Here is a 19,948-nt window from a genome sequence, read left to right on the forward strand (position 1 = left end):
GCCATAACTTGATTTTTTTCAAAAGTGTTTTGAAAATATTTTCTAGTAACATAAAAAGCATTTATCTTGTTTGTTTTGTTGTTGTTCTGTTTTGATTTGGTTTTCTAAAATAATTTAAAACCCAAACTAATAGACTGTTTTCCTTATGCTGCATTCTTTCTCAAAGGCTGCATCCAGTGGACAGACATCACTGGTGAAAATATCAGATGGGTCTATAAAATCAGTGCCTGCCTCATCCCAGCTCTCCAAACCTGGCACCACTGTGCTGAGAGTATCAGGAGGTGTCATCACCACGGCTGCTGCTCCTGCCATGGCCCTCCCCACAAATGGGGTGGCCCAGGTGAGAAACAGCACTGTCAGTATTCTGTAATACAGTGTTTGCACTCTTGCCACAACAGTCCCAGGAAAGGACTTGTACTGTTTTGTCCCACTGTTGGTATTCTTCCCAGCCAGCTTGCTGGTGGATCTGCTCTTCCTTGTATCAAGCAGCAGTAAGCAGACTGTAGGTGCTTCTGAGACCACAGGCCCTGCACAGTGCTCGGTGCCCAGGCTGCTGCCAGCAGGCATCTGCGCTCCTGGCTGTGTGCAGAGGGTGTCACTGCTCTCCACCCAAGGGCAGCTGTGTCAGTGCAGCCTGGGAAGGAGCTGGTTTGGCATGGAGGGAGGCAGGATGCAAAACATTTGCGTTCTAAAGTGAATGCTCTTGTGGGTGGACGCAGCCATGTATCCAATTGATGCAGGCTGTCCACCTGCAGTGGAGCTGCAGTTCATGGAGAGGGGAGGAGGCAGCAAAATAGTGTGTAATTCACTCTGAGCCTGTTTCTTTCTGTTAGCCCCTAATCTGTGCCTCCCAAATACCTGTGGAGAGTTGCTGCCATGCTGCCACAGCCTTCATTCTATATGTGTGGGGGCTTTCGGATATGAGCTTGAGAATCTCTTGCTTCCTGACAATAGATAGATAAATATTTGGGTTTGCTACTTTTATTGCTTCTATTACCTTGTTGTGCTTATTTTTGAACCACCTGTGACATGAAAAGGGATTTGTTATCCCTCTCTGCCTCTTATGCAGCAAACAGATAATGCAGGTTCCAGTTCATCATCTTCTGGAACTCCTGCAGCAAAGACATCTGGACAGCAACACCAAACCTGTGTAAGCCAGAGCCAGTCTACTTCATCAGTAGTGAATAAGACTGCGACTTCCAGTGTTGTAAGTGTTGCTTCCTTGATGACTACGCCAACGCCTGTGACGGGAAAAGCTACAGTATCAGGTATTAAACTCCCTTCACACCTTTCCTAGAGAAAGTTTAGAATCCAGGTGTGAGTTCTGTAGATGTCTTCACTGTAAATGGAAGAATATAGAGTCACCTGCATTTGTGAGTGTGTAAGTGTCATGCTTTCTAAAACATCTTATTAGCATCACTTCTGGCTTAGCCAAGGAAGTTTCTAATAATTTGGCATCCTTTTGGCATTGACTGTATCTGTTGCAAATAACAGCACAAGTTGCCCTTTGGTGTTGGAGAGGGATTTTGGTTTTCATGCCAGGTTCTCACTAGAAGATGCATTCTCCCTATCAGGAGCACAGTGTGTCACTGAGTGGGGAAACTATGAAGATACCAGCAGTACTACAGACTTGATTAGTTTGTGAAACTCCACTGTATGCAGAGAAGTTGCATGTGCAGAATTTGTCTCTGAGGATTTGCATCTGCTCTGTTGGGGTTGAAAAGGAGAGAGATGTCGATTAGAGGGAACTGAAGCCTTTGAAGTCAAAATTCATTAGATACGGTGAAGTAGGCTGGATCTGGATCACTCAAGTTAATAAAATGAGGTAATAAAAATGGACTGCCCTTATGTGGAGGGGAGTTCTCCGTGTTTCGTTTTATTGTATTCCATCATCTTTCATATCAGGGAGAGCAAATACAGCAGGTTTGAGAGTTATGAGTTAAAACTGGAAATTTTTGTTTAGATTAATTTACCTGCTGGCATGTTCTGTTCACTTGAAGTGGTTTCTTATAAAGTGAAAGCAGAGTGAAAATACAGAAAAGAGAAAGTAACTGACACTGAGCTCATCTGACAGTGTCTTTTTGAAGCAGCTCTTCTTGTTTCCTCTCTACTCAGACTTTTAAACTTCTCCTTTCTCATGAGTATATTTTACCCAGAGCTTGAAAATAAACAGCATAGACTTCTAAGACTGACAGAACCCTGCAGGAAGCAATTCAGTATTTTTCTCTGTGCAAGGAAAGTGGCCAGGTGGGGTTTTTTGTAGGAAATAAGTCATACTAAACAGCTTTCAGATTAAAACTCCCATTTATATATGAGAATGGTGTCTAGATTCTGTTTGTGGAGTTTTTTGTAACCTGAGGCATTGACTTCTTCGTGGAAAACTCTTCAAGAATCTCAGAAGGAACAGTGGCTATAAAACATGTTATTTCAATGTAATAACAAACAAAAACTCAAACAAAACTGTTGAAATTCTGAACATTTGTGTTTTTAAAGGCAACTTTTTAAAAAGGATTTCAAATTTTCCCTTGTTTTGTATCAAGCAATGTCTCCCACCCACCAGGCTGATAGGGTATGTTGAAAAAGTCCCTTCTTACCAGCCTTGCTGTTGGGTCCCTTGCTGTCCTACCCTGACACATCAGTATGTCCCACACAAAGGACACTCACTAGGTGAGCCTTCCTGCCTGGAGGTGAAAGCCTGACTGACCAGTGCTGGGCATCCCTAAAAACCAAGACATCTTCACCAGACCTTGCATGTCTAGTACTTGGAAGGCCAGCTGTGTTTCAGTACTACTACTACTACTGCTAATAATAATAATATAAAGAAAATGGAAACTTTAAGTCAAAACAAATCATAATTACAAAATTGCCATGGTGAAACTAAGAAGTTTATTGTTGTCGTCAATGTTTTAAAATAGAAGCCTGCTAAATTTCCACAATCTGAAGAAAAGTTAGCTACAGATTGAATACAATTACATGGAAAATAGCCAGTTTACCAGTAGAAAGGATGGACATAGGCCCAAATCTCAGTGTTAGACTGCTGGCTGTGGTTGCTTGGGATGTCATCACAAGGAGATGACATCTCCTTGTGGAGGAGAGAGCTGGCAGACAAGTGATGAGTACTCCTCACCCATGGAACTATGGCGCAGCTTGGAGTTGTGCTGGTATCTCCTGAAGTTGCTGAGTGCTGCCATTGATAATGCTGTTAATATCTGAATGTCCTGCTTGTTCTTTTGGCCTTGACTAAAGTCAGGGATTTAGTTCGGTCTCCAGTTTAATGTACTTCACGGCCTGATTAGCCATCCTTATGGGTGTGTTCAGTGCACGTTGCAGACAGACACACGACAGTTCAGCTATGTCATTTGTCAGACCTGCTGCACAGCAGCCTTGGGCTTGTCCCATAGTTGGAACAGGGTTGATTGTGCTCTGCTGACTGCAGTGGATGCTGCTAAGCTGAACTGCAGAGGTGTGAGTGGCACTGGGATACCTCCCTGAGAGCAGCTGTGTGAGTACAACAGAGCTGTAGTTCACTGGCTTATCACAGCCTTGAACACAAGGTCTGGTCCTGACAAGAGCGTTTTACTCTGCTGAGCCTGCTTCAGTTGAAAGGTTTGTTACATCAGCTTTGCTTAAGATTCCTTAGGTAATTAGGAGATTTGCTTTATAACTCTGAGAGTGCTGTGCAGCGTGTAACAGTGTGCACACTGCGGTGCAGCACTACAGAGTTTGAGCCATCACTTGTGTCAGGGAAAATTCGTCCTGGCAGCTCACCGAACTGTGGCTTGTTAAGAGGATGGCAGTGCTAGGTTACATGCCATCCTGCTTCAAGCAGAAGGGGAGAGAAGTAGCTGGAGATAAACTAACTGGTGTGTTTTATTTAACATTTTGTCTTCCGTTCTTCTTGCAGGGTTGCTAAAAATCCACTCAAATCAGTCTAGTCCACAGCAGGCTGTTCTGACAGTTCCCAGCCAGCTTAAACAGCTCGGTGTAAACACAGCTTCTGGAGGTGTTCAGACAATACTCATGCCTATGAACAAAGGTAAAGGGCAGAGGAGGATGACAGATGGTGTTTGAAAATCTCCTTTGACACAGGGTAGCACTTGGTCACTGTTGGCATACATGGTCTGAAGTAGAGATAGAAGAAATTGTAGCAAGGAATTCATCCCTAAACTTTGTGCTGCAAAAAAGAGTGTGTTGCTTCTGAAAATTTTAATTTGTTGAAGTGTATGAAATTTGATTTTCTTTTTCTTCTTTGTTGCCCCCCTCCTTTCTTTTTTTCTTTTCATCGCCAGTGCTACAGTCACTTTCTACCAGCAAAGTTTCAGCAGTTTCAGCAGTCACAGCAGCAAGTACAGTTGTCCCAAGTCCCTCCACGGCATCCACTGCCAAAGGTAACAAGGGATTTCTTAGTAAGATGAGTAGTAAAAATAAGCTGATGCTGCTTTATGCAAGTGGCCTATGAAAGTAGACTCCGTGACTGTGGGTTCCTTTATTTCCATTATTAGTAGAGTTTAAATCAAGTTAAAATGACACCTGGGGACTAGGAATTTAACAGTGACTTCCCCCTCAACAAATCCCACAGCATAGACAAGTATGGAGAAAAATGAGAATGTTCTAGAAAGCTACAAGGTGTAGCTTAAACACTTACTGTTTCAATCCGTATTTGCAGAACTGCATAGAGCAGTAAGTATTTAACCACAGACTGCAGTTCTCAGACAGATGGACTGGAGGTTGCTTTCCAGCAGCACTAGCTGTAGACAGCACATGATCCCTGTGCACACAGAGGGGAAAGAGGTACCTACAGTCCTTCCCAGAATAAAGCACGGGGCAGAGCTGACACACCTGAAGTCCAGTTATGGCAGAACTGTCATGTCTCTCTCCATCCCAGCTGCATGACCAGACTGCCTGGTTATTTGGGTTCGGCACGCCTCTCACTGCTTCTGTCTCACCAGAGGTCTGTCCTAGACATGAGAAAGTTCAGGTGTCAGAATCAGTGATGTCTTCTAAAAGTTGTCACTTTGAAATGTCACTTCTTGTTAAAACTTGGTAGCTTTCTATGCAGCTCTTTGTTTGCAGATTGGCCAGGCAGTTCAGTTTAGATCAGGCAGTCATATGCAAAACAGCAGCAAATGATTATGCAGGTTTTCTGACAAGGATGAGAAGTGAGTGTGGAGATTTGTGGGGGGAACATGTTCTGGTAGGTCCCTTTCAGCAGAATTGAAGGTCAAATTTGTTCTTGCTTAGCAATGAGAACGTAAACAATAAATGAAGTGATGTTATGTAAGACCTTTAGTCTTACTGGAGTCTCACAAGACTGTCTGGTACTTTTATCAAGCTGGCTGTACTTTTTGTCTTAAAATGTGTTCTGTTTCTTTGAAGTTAAGATGGAGCCTGATTCAACAGGACAAAACTGCAGTTCTGTGGGTACCCAAGAAGGCCAAGCAGCAGTTAAAACAGAAGAGAGCTCTGAACTTGGGAATTATGTTATCAAGTAATTGTTCATTTCTCTATAAGGATTTCTGATCTTTGAAGTATTGAGGGAATGGAGATGGTTCTAGGGATGCCTGCAGTAGTGTTACTTTGACCTAGAAATACTTTTTATAATAGATTATAATTAATACATATCTATAATATATATATTTATAATTTTATAATTATAAATACTTTATAATTTATGATTTTATAATTTATATATAAGTATATAAATTATAATTTTTATAATAAATTATTTAATCTTCTGTCCCATACACTGCTGTATCTGTACTAATCCTCTTGGGTGGCATTTGTTTCAGACAGTGTTGCAATGTTTTATTTGTGAATGGATTTGTATGCAGGGTTCATGAAAGAGGAGAAATTATTTGAAGATTTGCAGTTGTTTTGGGCTTTTTTAAAATCACAGACTGCTAAAATCTCTCTATCATCCTCTGCTTGAATATTGCCATTGCATGTCCTTAGTCAGGTCACACTGCCCAGTGAAATGCAGCTCTGAAAAGGGGCATCTGAAATCAGTAGAGCTGTCCACCTTTACCCTTTCAAGTCTTGCTAAACTCATATACTTCTGTAATTACTTAGTATGAGGGCTGCTTTGCTTCAGAATTAGAATTAAATAATAATGAGTATTTGATCACTGGATGCTGTGAAATCCAGTGCCTTGTTTGTGATGCTTTTGCAAGTACTTCTTAGTGTTTTTTCACCAGAACTCAAACTGCAGAATTTTCTCTGCATATTTCTTGCAGTGTGTAGGATGTCTCTTCTGCTCTTGATTCCTCCAACTTTCCTGTCTCTGTGTTTCGAAAAGTTTTGTTATCTCGGCGTATCCCTGAAGATACTACCCTGATGGAGAGTGTGTAAGAGACAGGAATGAATGTCCAGTCACTACACACTGAAAATTATCTCAGTTATAAGATAACAGTTGGAAAATACAGTTCCTGAGAGTTAAATAGACTATGTCTGGTTAAGTAAAGTCCTGTAAACAGAAAGTTTCCTATGCAGTATCCCGTGTTTCCTACTGGGACAACCTGCACTAGTTACCTCTCAAAGTAGTGTTGCAGCTTGCGAGATAATGCAGGGGTTTTCTCCAAGCCTGTCTTCAGTTTCTTCAGCCTGACAGATGCAGCTTCAGATGTGGACATTTTGGCAAGAGGAGGGGCTGTTTGAAATACCTTCACTGGATTGGGGTATAAGAGTTTATCCTCACACTGTTGTTTGTAATGCCTTGGGGCTAAAGGCTTTAAACCATGCAGTGATTTTAAAACCTTTTACATCTGATTCATTGCTTCCAACAGCAGTCTTCACTGTGATTCTTTTTATCCCTTGCAGCATAGAATATTTGGAGAACATCCAGCAGCTTTTAACAGCAATAGTGAAGAAGGTTCCATTAATTGCTGAAAAAAGTAAGCAGTAAATGAAAAGGCTTTGCTCTGTATTGTCAGTGTATCAACAGAATGCCTTGCATACTCCGTAGCCGCAGAAGTTATTAAAAGGTGGAATGAAATGAAGCCATTCTCCTAGAGAGCTTACTCCAGGGGTTATTCTGAAGATGCTTAGAATTAGGTTCTTCCAGTAAAGTCAAGTATGTTGTTAGCAGCTAAAATCTTTCATCTGTTTTTTTCCTTAGAAATAGATTGCATTTCTTCACATAATGGCTGCAAGTAGGTCTTCTTTTTCCTGGTTTGTCCTTAATGGATGTGCTTTTTTCTTTTCTTTTTTTAAATTTAACACTAGGGTTTCAGTGAGCTGGCAAATACAGTAACATAGCTTAACACTGAAATGTGCTTGTTATTGGCGTTTTTGCCTTCTTTTTTAAACAAAAGGGGATAGTTTGCAGAGAAATATTTTAATCTTGTGTGGTACTTTATTATTTCATTCCTCGTACTCATGTACATAACTGAAAATGTTTCGACTTTCTCTGGTAACTAATGCACTTTGAACAAGTGGTAGTGGAGACTGGGTAGAGCAGACCCTTGCAAGCAAAGGCAGCAAAGTAGGAGTGAGAAGCACGGTAAAGCCTTCGTCACATACAGCTCTTGCACTTTTGCCAGGAAACCTTTTCACTGTTGTTTCATTTTTATGTTGTAATTTGTTTGGAAAAAAAAAGCAAAACAGTTTTCCAGAAGAAGAGACTTTGACTAGTAAGGCAGACTTAGAGGTGTACATAATAGAGCTTGCAGTGGGAAAGAGGCTTAAAACAGCCCACAGCTACAGGTGTCTGTGTATATGACCAAGAGGGAGGCTGGTTTTGCATCCAAAAACTAGTGTCAGTGTCTCTTGGACAGAGCAGAGCATGTGTAAGAGTTAGTTGCAGTCATTGAGCCTGTGAGCATGAAAGGCATTTCCCTTTCCCTCTTTGCTGAATAACATCAAACCCAGAGTTCATCTTACTTCACTTACTGAAAATTTAATAGTGTTTTTGATTTTGTGGTTTTTTAGGTGAGGATGTAAGCTCTTTTTGTGCCGGTTCAGTGGAACAGTATTACAGCTGGAATATTGGGAAGAGGAGGGCAGCCGAGGTAATTCTCTCATCCACTGTTTCATAAGCAGTCACTAGGAACACAAGAAAGATTTCTGAATTATGGAACCTTCCTTGTTGTCTGTTTTGTTTCCTGAATAAATCTGACTTTAAATGGAGCACCCCTTACTGCAAGGTGCACTGACTTGTGTTCAGATGGTGATCCAGTTTATTGTTCACAGGCTTTCTCAAGCAGAAAGGATGCTGAAGGTCATTTTTCAGTTTATTTATAGTAAGATGGTTTTTGAAGCATTTTAAAACTTTAAATTTTTTCAAAGGGGTAGTACTTTATCCTCATCTCTCCTCTGTGGCATGTTACAGTCAAGGGAATTTTACCCAACATATATTATCTGTCTTTTTAGGGGATTGTGTCTGTTTTCTGCAGGATGAGAACTGAGGGATCTGACATAAGCAGTACTAGTGCTGGAATAGATTGTCAGTTCACCAAAGATAAATATTTCAGTTAACCTGGACCTTTTGTATTGTGGTTTCCCTCTATTTCTTCATAACTTTGGCATCTTGCTGTGTAGTTTTACAGGGAAGATGTTAACTAACACTGAATTAGATCCTCTGCTGTTGCCAGCTTAAATGATCAAAGAGTTTAACCAAATTTTAAGAACATATTTTGCTCTAGTGGATTTCTTGCACTATGCCATCTTTGGTGTTACTTGGGAGATGAGGCATTTCAAGTCAAGACAAATGTGACAAGGCCCCTGTAAATGTGTGTCCCTTTTCTTGAGATTTTTTTTGGATGATAAAGCAAAGTCTAAATGACCTGTCAGAAGTCACTCTGACTTCTGAGAAAATCGTGTTCCTTTTCTGTTTCCCTTGCAACCTGGATTATGTTTCTGGGCTGTAAGTAAGCTAACCGTAAATGTTCTGGCCAGTGTAATGAGCTTTCTCTTTGGTTGGTCACAGTGGCAACGAGCAATGACAGTGAGAAAGATCCTACAAGAAATCGTAGAGAAGCATCCCAGGTTTCACAGTATCACCCCCCTGAAAACAAAGCACGTGGTGCACTGGTGTCGATGCCATGGCTACACTCCCCCTGACCCCGAGGCCTTGCGGAACGATGAGGACTCCATTGAGGATGTGCTGACACAGATAGACAGTGAGCCAGGTGAGTGTGGAGGGACAGGAAGCTCCTTTCTGCCAAAGACACTGTTTATTAAATGCCTGTGTTCAAGCACATCTGGAGAAGGCGATTCTTACTGTCTTTGCTTTAACTTAATTCAGTGTGGAATAACAAAACTTGGAGATTGTAAGGGCAGGCCTACAAGTGGGGCTGTCCCTTGTTCCTGTCAGTCCTGGTGTTTCTCTGGGGCTTCTCTTGGTTTTTATTGTGCTTTGGGGCTCTTGGAGGCTCAGTGTAGATAAATCTCATGAAAGATGATTTTTTTCTCCACAATGTAATCATTTATAAGTGGATACACAAAGTTAGCATAGGGAGTAATGACATTTCTGCCCTTGGGTAGGCTTAGCCTCTGTTAAGACTTACCATGCAAACAGTATGAATGAGTTCAGGTACAAAACAAAAAAAACAAACCTGGCAGTGGCAATGTGGAGCTCAGTGGGAGTTAATTTATCTCCAAAAGTGAGGTGAATTGGCCCGTTGAAGCTTCATGCTTTGTATTACAGCTGCTACATTATTCCACTAGCACAGCTCTAGGATCCCCACAGTTCATTTTAGTATATATTAAAATCATGTCTTTAATTTCATCCTTTCTTCACAGTTAAGCTATCTTGTTTCACCTTCAGATAATCCCTTTCCAAAAGCTGAATGTTCTTCTGTTCTGATCGTTTAGGGATTTAAGGTATTTCACAGAAGTGTATGGTATTGATTATATGTTGTAAAGTCTGGCCCTGCATTGCAGTTGTTGAAGGTGGAAAGGAAGCCTGCATCTACCTTATAATATTTTTATTTAAATCACTGTATTTGTGTTTGTCTTTGAAGAGCAGAATCTGTTTACTGCATAGCTTTGCACTGAAGGTTTTACCAGCTCGTGTCAATCATGCAGAGAAGAGCTTACCCTTCTGCCATTCCACTGGGAACCTGTCTTCTGATTTTTTTAAGCAGCATGATAACGCTCATCACAATGTAAAAGATGATTTAGCACTACATTGTGCCTGCATAGTAAAAGCTCCACTTCTCTAAGCAAGTTGAAGAGCATCAGACTGATTTGCCAGTTGCCAAAAAGCTTAAAAAGCTTCTGTGAGAATGTTTGGGAGACTGACATAAGCTTGTTTTGTGTGAAATACAGCCTTCTTGATTGGTGTAGGAGCAGATGTGGGAGAGAACCATGAGTGTCATGAAGATATAATTAGAAGGCTCTCAATGACTGTGTGCATTTCTATTCATCCTTATATTTGGTAGGCACTACAAAAATAACTTGCAATTACCTTAGTTTCTTACCATATTTTGAGTGTGCATCTGTTTATAAACAGCTTTCCCTAACCCATCATGTGTTTAATTGATTGCTTCTATTTCAGAATGCCCTTCATCTTACAGCAGTGGTGAGGAGCTGTGCCGAAAACTGGAGGAACTACAGCAATTTCTGAAACAAGAACCGGAACATGAAGAGGAAGTAGATATTCTCAACTTCAGCGAGCCATTAAAAATAAACATTAAGAAAGAACAGGAGGAGAAACAAGAAGAGATGAAGTTCTACATGGCTTCCTTGCCTGCATCAGAGTTTGTGAGGGACACTGCTGAGAAGGTAATGAATGAATCATAAAGCTAATTAGAATTATTGTGAAGCTAGTTGTGGTCTTACATTTATTTAGTTGCATTTCTTTCATCTATATAGGCCTCAGGACTTTTAAATGAATTTTTTTATAAATGCCCTGGAAAAACGGGACCTTCTGACTCAAGACACGCAGCTGCCAGTTCTGGCAGGGGAAAGGGAAGAGTGCCAGCTGGGAGCTCACTTCAGAGTAGCTGTTTTGCAGGGCTTAGTACAGAAAAATTATCTTGAAAGGCTAAAAGCAAGGATAAATTGAGGGATGAGGAGCACTAGCACTGAATTCTTCCTGTCCCATCATGCAGAAGATGTGGTCTTGTTGCTTGGACCAATGCTGTGTAACAGCAGTTCCTGAAAAGGGACTGTGGTAAAACTTAGCAAATTTCTCTACTGCTTGAATATCTTCCTCCTATTCAGTTCAGGGCAAAAGAGAGGGAGGTATTTTGTCTCAGCAGCAGGAGCAAGAGAGGAGACTGACTTCGCTTGTAGGAAAGAGTGCTTGCTGTTGTACCAGAGGAGACGGGAGCAGCAGGAGGGGTTTGCATGGAGCAATTGTTGGAGAAAGAAAGGATCTCCGCCCCCACCTCACCTGCTGACACCAAGGGACAAAACTTGGTTCTGCAGTGTATCTGGTCTCTTGCTATGTAGGTGACAAAGGCATGGGTACAATGAGAGTGGAACTGAAAGATGAAACACTCTTTTGATGTGGAACTTCTGTGCCAGGAGTACTGTTTAAAGTGGTTTCAGTGGCCATAGCTGGGTGCAGGAAAGATGATGAGTAGATGGATTGAAGATATGTACAGTTTTAAAATGGAGCTTCCCTTCTCAACCCAAAGATACCCAGTGCAGCCTGGGTTTTGTGTGGACACTGAAACAAAAACTAAAACCTGCTTTTGTTTCTTCTGACTTCCAGAGGCATTTCTACAGGCTGTGCTAATTTTACCCAGATTTTTTAAAAATTAAGCCTGAGATTATACTGCTTGAAAGTTCCGTAGTGTCTACTTGCTTCTCTTTTAACTACCCTTTGTAGTAGGGTTTTTTTCTGTTAATCTTATCTAATTGTAGTACAACGTGAGTTGTGTTATTTGATAATAGTAATTTTTTTTCTCTTGTATTTTATAGATAGGGATTTCTTTTCAACCTGCTGAGGTACAAAAGAATGTTTATGCATCTGTAATAGAAGATATGATTTTAAAGGTAAGAAATTACTTCACAGGAAGGGCTTGTCTGTAATTGTGTCAACTCAGCAATTAGAAAAAAAGATGGAATATCTTTATTAATATGCATTTATCAAATCAAAGTCTGTCTTTCTGCATTAATAGATAGATACATAGCTGCCCAAAGAGGGTCATACACTTTCGTGTGGGTTTTCAGTTTTCTAACTGATTTGTTGGCTTGGACACAGAATAGTGATTTGCAAATTCTCACCACCACTAAGATACTGACTCATTCTGTAATTTTGAAAGTACCCCTTGCTTTGTCCTTCCCTTCAGAACTGGGGGGAATCTTTCAGATTGTGTAAGACTTGATTATTTTATACAAGGTTAGTTATATTTTCCTAAATACTGCCCAGTTACTTTGCCCAGGTTGTCTCTGCTGGGAGACTGCTGAATTCCTGTGGACAGTAACAATTCTGCCGTGTGCGAGAAACTGTTTCTCTATCCTCATCACTTCTGGAAAAACAGAGAAATGGTTTTGCACCAAAATTTGAACAGCAGAGATCTGGAGTTCTTGGGTTTGGACTGAAGGCTAACAGAGTTTATTTCTAGCAGCACTCTGGTGCATTTCATGCCGAAGATGATTTTTGGGGTTGTTTATACAGACTGCAGCTTATCAGAAGATGAGTTTTACAAAAGTTAATTGATTCCAGGTGGCACATGCACTCATGTGCATGCCTGTGCTGTGCTTCCTGTTACCACAGTTGAACTCTGATACAGATACATCCATTTGTAGACACAGATTGTAGCCATCAGGTTGCTCCATTCTAATTGTAGTTGTGCCAGCTTTCCTCACTGAACATTCCAGAAACCTCTCCTCTGGTCTTGATACAGCACAGAAAGCCAAGAGCCTTAATTAGCTTTTGACTGAACCTTGGTTAAGCCAAGGGTTGGGCATATGGCTGCCCAGGCTGGGAGGTTTCTGTGAGCGTGTCTTGACACAAGCGTGGTGACCACAGGGAGTGGGCTGGGATGCAGGTACTGGCTCCCAGGAGAATATCTGCAGTCTGCCATGTACAAAACCAGCTCTGGTGGGTGAGAGGAAGGGTCCTGAAATGCTCTTGGAAGCACAGGCACTGGAACATTGGATCCACTCTGCTGGGCACGTACTGCTCTTCAGGTCTGGAGGGAAACCAGGCTGGGCAGTTGCAGCCTGAGCTCTGGGTCTCTTTCTGTTAAATAAACTCATGTCTTAAGTGATAAAACTCACTCGGGTGTCTTGAACTGCCCTGTGCTGATCGACTGAGGATTGAAGCGAGCCAGGATTTCAGCTGCTCTTACACTGGTACTTGAGCAAATAGCAAGTTCCTTTGCTCTTTTTGTCATGCTGTCTCCTAATGCTGTCTCTTGTCTCAGGCCACTGAACAGCTGATGAGTGATATCTTACGGCAAGCGCTCGCTGTGGCGTACCAGACAGCTCCTCACAACAGGTACAGCACCAGGGCTCCTCTGCCACCACTTAGACCGGCACTAAGGACTTCAATGGCTTCAGGAATTTAGTCAGGCTTTGTGTGGCTCAGACCACGAGAGTGAGGGAATTTATGGACTATACTCTGAGAAGACCCAAGCCTTAAGAGAGAGTTTGTCATTTTGTGGCTCCCTAGTGGGAAAAGATGGGAACATAAACATTAAAAACCAAGGCAGGATTCTCTGGTGTTGCCATGCCTCAGAGGCAGATGACCTGCTTCTACAGAGCCACGCTGGAAGGACCTGCTCACTCTTGTCCATCTCAGGTTACTGTGTAGACAACTTAGCTGTGGCCTGCCAGAACTTAAACAACCTAAATAATCTCTTTATTTTACTGATACACACTTTTCTGCCTCAGATGCTGAGTGATTTTTATAGAATCATAAAATTATTTGGATTGGAAGGGACCTTAAAGATCATCTTGTTCCACCCCTTGCCATGTGCAGGACACCTTCCACTGTCCCAGGTTGCTCCAAGCCCCATCCAACCTGGCCTTAAACAGTTCCAGGGATGAGGCAGCCACAGCATCTCTGGGCCACCTGTCCAGTGCCTCACCACCCTCAACAGTAAAGAGGTTTTTTTTAATACCTAATGATTAGGCCACATTTTGATTTCTGTTCAGCAGCATGACTTGGGATAGCTTAAATTGATTTAAAAAACCCAAACACTATGAGAAAACGCTCAGTTTAAATATTCACTTGTATGCAATACATAAATATTTACATAATATATAAGAAAGTATGTATATATGTTATATATAGAAGTACATACACAACAACTGTGCTATACAAGTTCAAGAATTCATGCTTCAGTACTTGCTTTTCCTACCCCAGTGCCCAACAGGTTTCCCCCAGTCATCTGAGTGGCTTTTTTTGTGCTGTGATATTTTAATGCTTTCCCTGCATTGCTCTAACACCTGCTCTTATATCCTTTTTTTGCTTTGATTGTTATTTTTGCTTTCTCTCCCTCCTCCTCCCATTGGTAAATTTATTGACTTGCTGCTTTATGGATATGTGGTTTTTTGTGTATTATAATAGCATCTCCGGTGCATTCTCTGCAGGACTCCAAGAGAGATCACAGTGATGAATATTCACAAAGCCATCTGTAATATTCCCTTTCTTGACTTCCTCACAAACAAACATATGAAGATACTAAATGAGGAGCAATGAAATAGAGCAGAGAAGATGCTACAGGAAAGGTGGATTTATGACTGAAGTTGGGTTGACAAATCCAGTATTTCTGTAGGACACTATTACATACATTTATAACATTGGGCTACTAGATTGTTACCTCCAATTAAAGATGCACCTTAATGCAACAAAACGATGCTCTGTTCCAAATCAAGTTGTTAAATGTCAGTGTTTACTTGGTAAGTGTATGTTCAGTGGCTGAACAAACATTGTCAGTTTGCATCGAGTTGCTAGCTGTGAGAGACTCCACAGGCCTGGTCCCTCTGAGACAGCTCTGCTGGTGAGACTGAACTGGTTTTTAACATGAGAAATTATGTTTTTTAATGCAGTCTACATACAAGTTGGTTTCCCCATGCAGTGAGCAGGGCACTTGCTTTGGCACTCTGAATATGAGAAAAGTCAAAGGCAGCTCTTAAAGGTCTTAAAGCTCATTTGAGTAGATGGGTAGATTAGGGTGGTTTTGGGGGAGCAGAAGGCTGATGGCTGCAGCAATTTTGGCCATTCTTGCCTGAGCATGATGTACGTGACTGAGAACACAGCTGGGTAGGCCTGTCAGTCGCTTACTGAGCTGTCACCTAACCAAATTCCTTGCCTCTCTAGAGGAGGTGTCAGATGCCACCTTTCTTAGTCACCTTGGAAAGGGTAGACTGGCACAGCCTCAAGCAAGATGAACAAACCCCAATCAGGCTTGGTAAGATTTGACTGACCACTTGTGCTGCATGGGAAAGGAGAGGAACAAAGATGGTATTTAGGGTTTGTGGTCTTGGGCTGGCTGAAATGCTTTGCTTGCCCAGCGAGTGCCTCCCCAGGCTGCCAGAAGGTTTGAAGAGTGCTGGAGGGCAGATGACCAGCTGTGCTGTACAAGTCTTAATGTGGTAGCAGTGTTCACTAAGTATCAGCCTAAACTGTGAAGTGCTGTGGGAGCAGCACTGCTTTGGCTTTATTTCTGTTCAACACAGAGAGGCCTGGTAGGATTGAAAAATCAAAGATTTGCTGCTTGTGGGGAGATCCTCTGATATCTTGACTGCAGGAAGAAGTTCTGCTACTAACCCCAGCACTTACCTGTCTCAGGAACACCACTGGTGAGGGAGACATGTCTGCAGCCTGGCTATCAACATCTTGCTGAAGAAAGCTTCGTTGACCACATCCTGACCACCCCACATCCACCACCCTTTTGTCCTGCCCCATGGGTGCTTGCTGGTAGTGCGAATAAGCCATTGTGAAGTTGGTGGGACTCCTGTGGGACTGTCATGCTTTCAGCATGCTTGTTTTGTCTGGCAGTGCTGTCATGGGTGGAGCATGGGCCAAACAGCCAGAACCTCCAGTGCGCTGATCTCAGCTGGGTCTCTGATCTGCTGCATGGCCTTTGATTTAATCACTCTGTGCCTCAGTTTCCCCATCTCTGAGCATGGGGAGCAGGATACCTACCTCATAGGGGTGTACTGAGGCCTCGCTCTTGTTGGTGCCGTGCTTTGACAATACAAAGCCTTTTATAAACATTAAACTACAGTTATCTTTCTTGGCCTGGGGTGGGAGCAGAATGTTACCTTTTGGTGCTTTTTTGGGGCTAGAAGACAGGTGATCGTAACTACAGTAGTGTGCAGGAACTGTGAAAAATGCTTCAGTTAGAGGGTGGTTTCAGACTTGGAAGGAGAGTAGTGTAAGTTTGATGCAGTTGTTAAACTGAAGAAAGCGCTATGTACCTCAGATGGGATGCCACCTGTCTTCTCCACCTTAAATAAAACTAGGGTCTGCAGGAAAGCCCCTCTCAGCTCATCACAGCTAACAGGGAGCTGCAGCTCTGTTGAATATAAGAATGGCAGAACCTGACCCCTGAATCTAGGAAATGGGACCAATGGATGAAATCCAAACAGCATTCAGAGAAGGACTTAAATGCCCCCTAGGAAGGACATTACAGATGCTCTGGATTCAAAAGCTAATCCTGGATTGTTCGGGTGAGCTGAGTGCAGGATTGCCTGCGAAAGGAAAGGGCAGAGCTTAGCCCTGACATTACTTTATCAGCGGAGGTCAGTGTGATGGAGTTGAGCAGCAGTGATTATGTTTCAGCTCAGTGTTGAGTTGGGAGGAATCCAGGTAGCTGGAGAACTGCAGGCCCCATGCTTTGTAGGCTGTAGTGAACTTGGGGTCTGTACTGCTTTCAGGCATCCCTGTACACAGCTTTTATGAAAGCTTTTATGAAGGGCATTTTCAAGATCCCTGTCACTATCATGACAGCCTGCAAGTTCTGTGGGAACAGCCTTTTGGGCAAACTCAGTTGTGCTATGATCTGCAGTGACCTCAAGTACTGTGTTTTGGGTGCCACAATATAAAAAAGACATTAAGCTATGGGAGTGCATCCAGAGGAGGGCCACAAGGATGGGGAAGAGTCTGGGGGGGAAGCCACATGAGGAGCGGCTGAGGTCACTTGGTCTGTTCAGCCTGGAGGACACTGAGGGGAGACCTCATTGTGGTCTTCAACATCCTCCTGAGGGGCAGGTACTGGTCTCCTCACTCTCTTGACCAGTGACAGGACCCAAGGGAATGGCATGAAGCTGAGTTAGAGGAGGTTTAGGTTGAGTATCAGGAAAAAGTTCTTCACCCAGAGGGTGGTTGGGTACTGGAACAGGCTCCCCAGGGCAGTGGGCACAGCACCAAACCTGTCTGAGTTCAAGAAGCGTTTGGACAATGCTCTCAGACACATGGTGTGACTTGGGGTGACCTGTGCAGGGTCAAGAGTTGGACTCAGTGATCCTTGTGGGTCCCTTCCAACTCAGCATGTTCTGGGATTCTATACACATGCATTTCCAGCCCCTGTCTCTTGCAGGTTTTATTTCTGGGATTCTGTAACACCCAGAGCAGCTTTTGAGGATGCAGGAGTTTGTCTTTGGGCATCTGTTTGCAAATTGTGGCTTCTTTTGCCTGTGTCCTGCTTTTCTGTGAAGAATGGAGTTTCAGAAAAAGTCCTGAACCTGGCCCTCAAGCAGGCAGGTACAGATCCCTCGTTCTTAATGGGGTTCTTGTAGTGGAGATCTATTGCTACATTTCTGAGCAACCACAGGTTATTCTCCTAGGAGATGCTATATTATTAGTATATAAAGTTTGCTGAAGAAAAATAAACTGTTAAAAGCAGATAGAAAATGACACATTTGTTTAGTTCTTCAGATGTAGGAAAAGTTTGCAACAAGTTCTTTGCATTTTGAATAGTGGGAGAAAAATTTGTTGGTGAGAAGTTCCTGTGGGAATTGCTTGGAGATAAGTTAGAGGTTGTGGAATTTCACACATCCGTTCCGGTGTTTGTGGAATGCTACAGGTGCGGTGTGTTGAAATGTTTCGTATATTTCTCTGGCTTTCTGAAGAGTTAAAGATCTCTTTACAAATATTGCCCCTATTTGTAATGCTGAGTGTTTAAATCCTTCATGTTATCTGTATTATACTGTATAATTGTGTAATATACGTATGTTTACAATAAATTCTTTTATTAGCTGTGCTAGGATTGTCTTGACTGTCACCTGTCACTCAGTTTCTCCAGATCCATAGATACTTTTGTGCTCTGTGTATTCAGAATGTCATAGTTAGTTCTGTATAAGAATTTGTAGTTGAGGAATTGATCTGAAGGAAAATGTAATTTTTCCCTTTTCTAGTTATTTTAAAAAGCTCCTGGTTTTGGAAGCTGGGGGAAGAGAAGCCAGGAGCTGAGCGCCTCCAATCTTTCATCTTCCAGAGCAACCTGTTTAAATAGCAAGTCATTGGTTTGTGAGGAAGACTTTTGAAAAGCAAGGTGGGTCGAGGTTGGCCAGCTGCCAGACACCTGTTACAGTGGGGATTCTGTAACACGCATATCAAACCAGGAGTCCCGTGGAAAGGAAATATATATGGACAGACAGATTCTTGATAGCTGTTTCAGAGAGATGTTTATTTCTCCAGCCGCATGGCCGGAGCTCTGCCCAGGAACTGTTCCAGTCACGGGCCCAAGGGTCCTTCTGCCCGCGCAGGGAACACAAACCAACCAATGGGAACGAGGCTGAGCAGGGGCAGGGAAGCCCCGTGTCTGTGCCCTCAGGGCCCCTCTCCCAAGGCTCCATGGCAGAGGAGGAGAGCCCGGCAGACATCCACCCAGCCAGCCGCTCTCACTCCTCCCTTCAGAACTCGGGAAACAGTAACATGTTTCATGTGGATCAGGATAACGTACCACAGAATCACTCACTACGTTTGGAAAACATCTCTAAGGTCATCAAGTCAAATAGTTATCCCAGCACTGCCACGCCCCCACCGTTAACCACGTCCACAAGTGCCACATCTACTTATCTTTTAAATCCTCCCACAGATGGGGACGCCACCACTGCCCTGGGCACATCAAGGTAGGCTGTAGATAAAAACAGGGCCGTCGTGTACTGGTTACTGCACGGGCAAAACAGGCTCGACTTGGGAAAATTAGTTGAACTCACAGCCAAATAGAAGCTGGATGGTGAGAGGTAAAGACAAAACCCCAACCCTCCCCCTACCCCCCTCAACCAAAAAACCGGAACAAAAGCCCAAAATGCTTTCCCTGCCGACTTTTCTTTCTCAGAATGGTGTCTTTAGTCCCTCACTGCTACCTGCTGCCTCCCTCCCTCAGGCCGGCCCCGGCTCCTCCGAGGGCTTCGGCGCCCTCAGCTGCCCGGGGGCGGCGGGGCCACGGGCAGCCTCTCCCCTCACAGAGACCCTGCCACAGCTCCCTCCCCTCACAGAGGCCCCCCATTCCCTCACTGAGACCGCCACACAGAGACTTACCCCTCTGACCCCCTGCCCCTAGAGAGATAGCCCTCCTCCATGATTCCCCTTCCCCTCACAGAGACCCCTCCTCAGCTCCCTCCCCTCAAAGATCCCACCGTCCCCCTGCCAGCGCTGGACACCAGCCCGGTTTGCATCTGATTGTTCACAAAGAAATTAGTGTAATGTAGAGAGAAATGTGCACTTTATGAAAGCAAGCAAATCAGTATTGTGCTGCTTGTGAATTTTCCAAGTTCACAACAAGAACTCTCCTGAGCAATGGTGTATTTCCCACGCCAAAGCTTAAATTGAGCATGTGGCAGTGCAGGTATTCACCGCTCCCTGACACAAAACTCACCTTCAGCATCCCAACAGGCCAGGTGTCAGCAGGATTAAACAAAACAAGCAGGTTCAGTGTCACCCTAGAAGTAGTACATTCTAAAGTTACAGGTGTAAAGCCTTCCTTTTTAAAGGACATTTTTTTATGTGTCAAATAACCCTTACTTGCAGTGTGAGTCACAGTCAAAAATCCTTGAGAGACTTGGACATGGGCCCAGAGCAACTGGGAAGACAAATTCT

General features: G+C 43.1%; 1 protein-coding gene across 8 annotated transcripts in view; it reads left to right on the forward strand.

Annotated features, from left to right (window-relative positions):
* YEATS2 (YEATS domain containing 2) overlaps nt 1-17,215 on the forward strand; it is a 48,018-nt gene extending 30,803 nt beyond the window's left edge. For 5 of the 8 annotated variants that reach the window (XM_048314102.1, XM_048314104.1, XM_048314106.1 and 2 more), the window contains 12 exons: nt 167-340; nt 1,070-1,268; nt 3,905-4,036; nt 4,290-4,388; nt 5,377-5,488; nt 6,817-6,890; nt 7,927-8,006; nt 8,924-9,125; nt 10,496-10,722; nt 11,869-11,943; nt 13,320-13,393; nt 14,491-14,756. In XM_048314102.1, the coding sequence (XP_048170059.1) occupies nt 167-340; nt 1,070-1,268; nt 3,905-4,036; nt 4,290-4,388; nt 5,377-5,488; nt 6,817-6,890; nt 7,927-8,006; nt 8,924-9,125; nt 10,496-10,722; nt 11,869-11,943; nt 13,320-13,393; nt 14,491-14,599 (1,557 nt within the window). In that variant the 3' untranslated portion in view covers nt 14,600-14,756. Of the gene's footprint in view, nt 1-166; nt 341-1,069; nt 1,269-3,904; nt 4,037-4,289; nt 4,389-5,376; nt 5,489-6,816; nt 6,891-7,926; nt 8,007-8,923; nt 9,126-10,495; nt 10,723-11,868; nt 11,944-13,319; nt 13,394-14,490; nt 14,757-15,691 lie in introns of those variants that run through there. The other 3 variants (XM_048314103.1, XM_048314105.1, XM_048314110.1) reach the window with 3 other exon arrangements.
* Nucleotides 17,216-19,948: the final 2,733 nt, after the last annotated feature.

Source organism: Corvus hawaiiensis, chromosome 10 (genome assembly GCF_020740725.1).
Source record: "Corvus hawaiiensis isolate bCorHaw1 chromosome 10, bCorHaw1.pri.cur, whole genome shotgun sequence".
Lineage (NCBI taxonomy): Eukaryota > Metazoa > Chordata > Aves > Passeriformes > Corvidae > Corvus > Corvus hawaiiensis.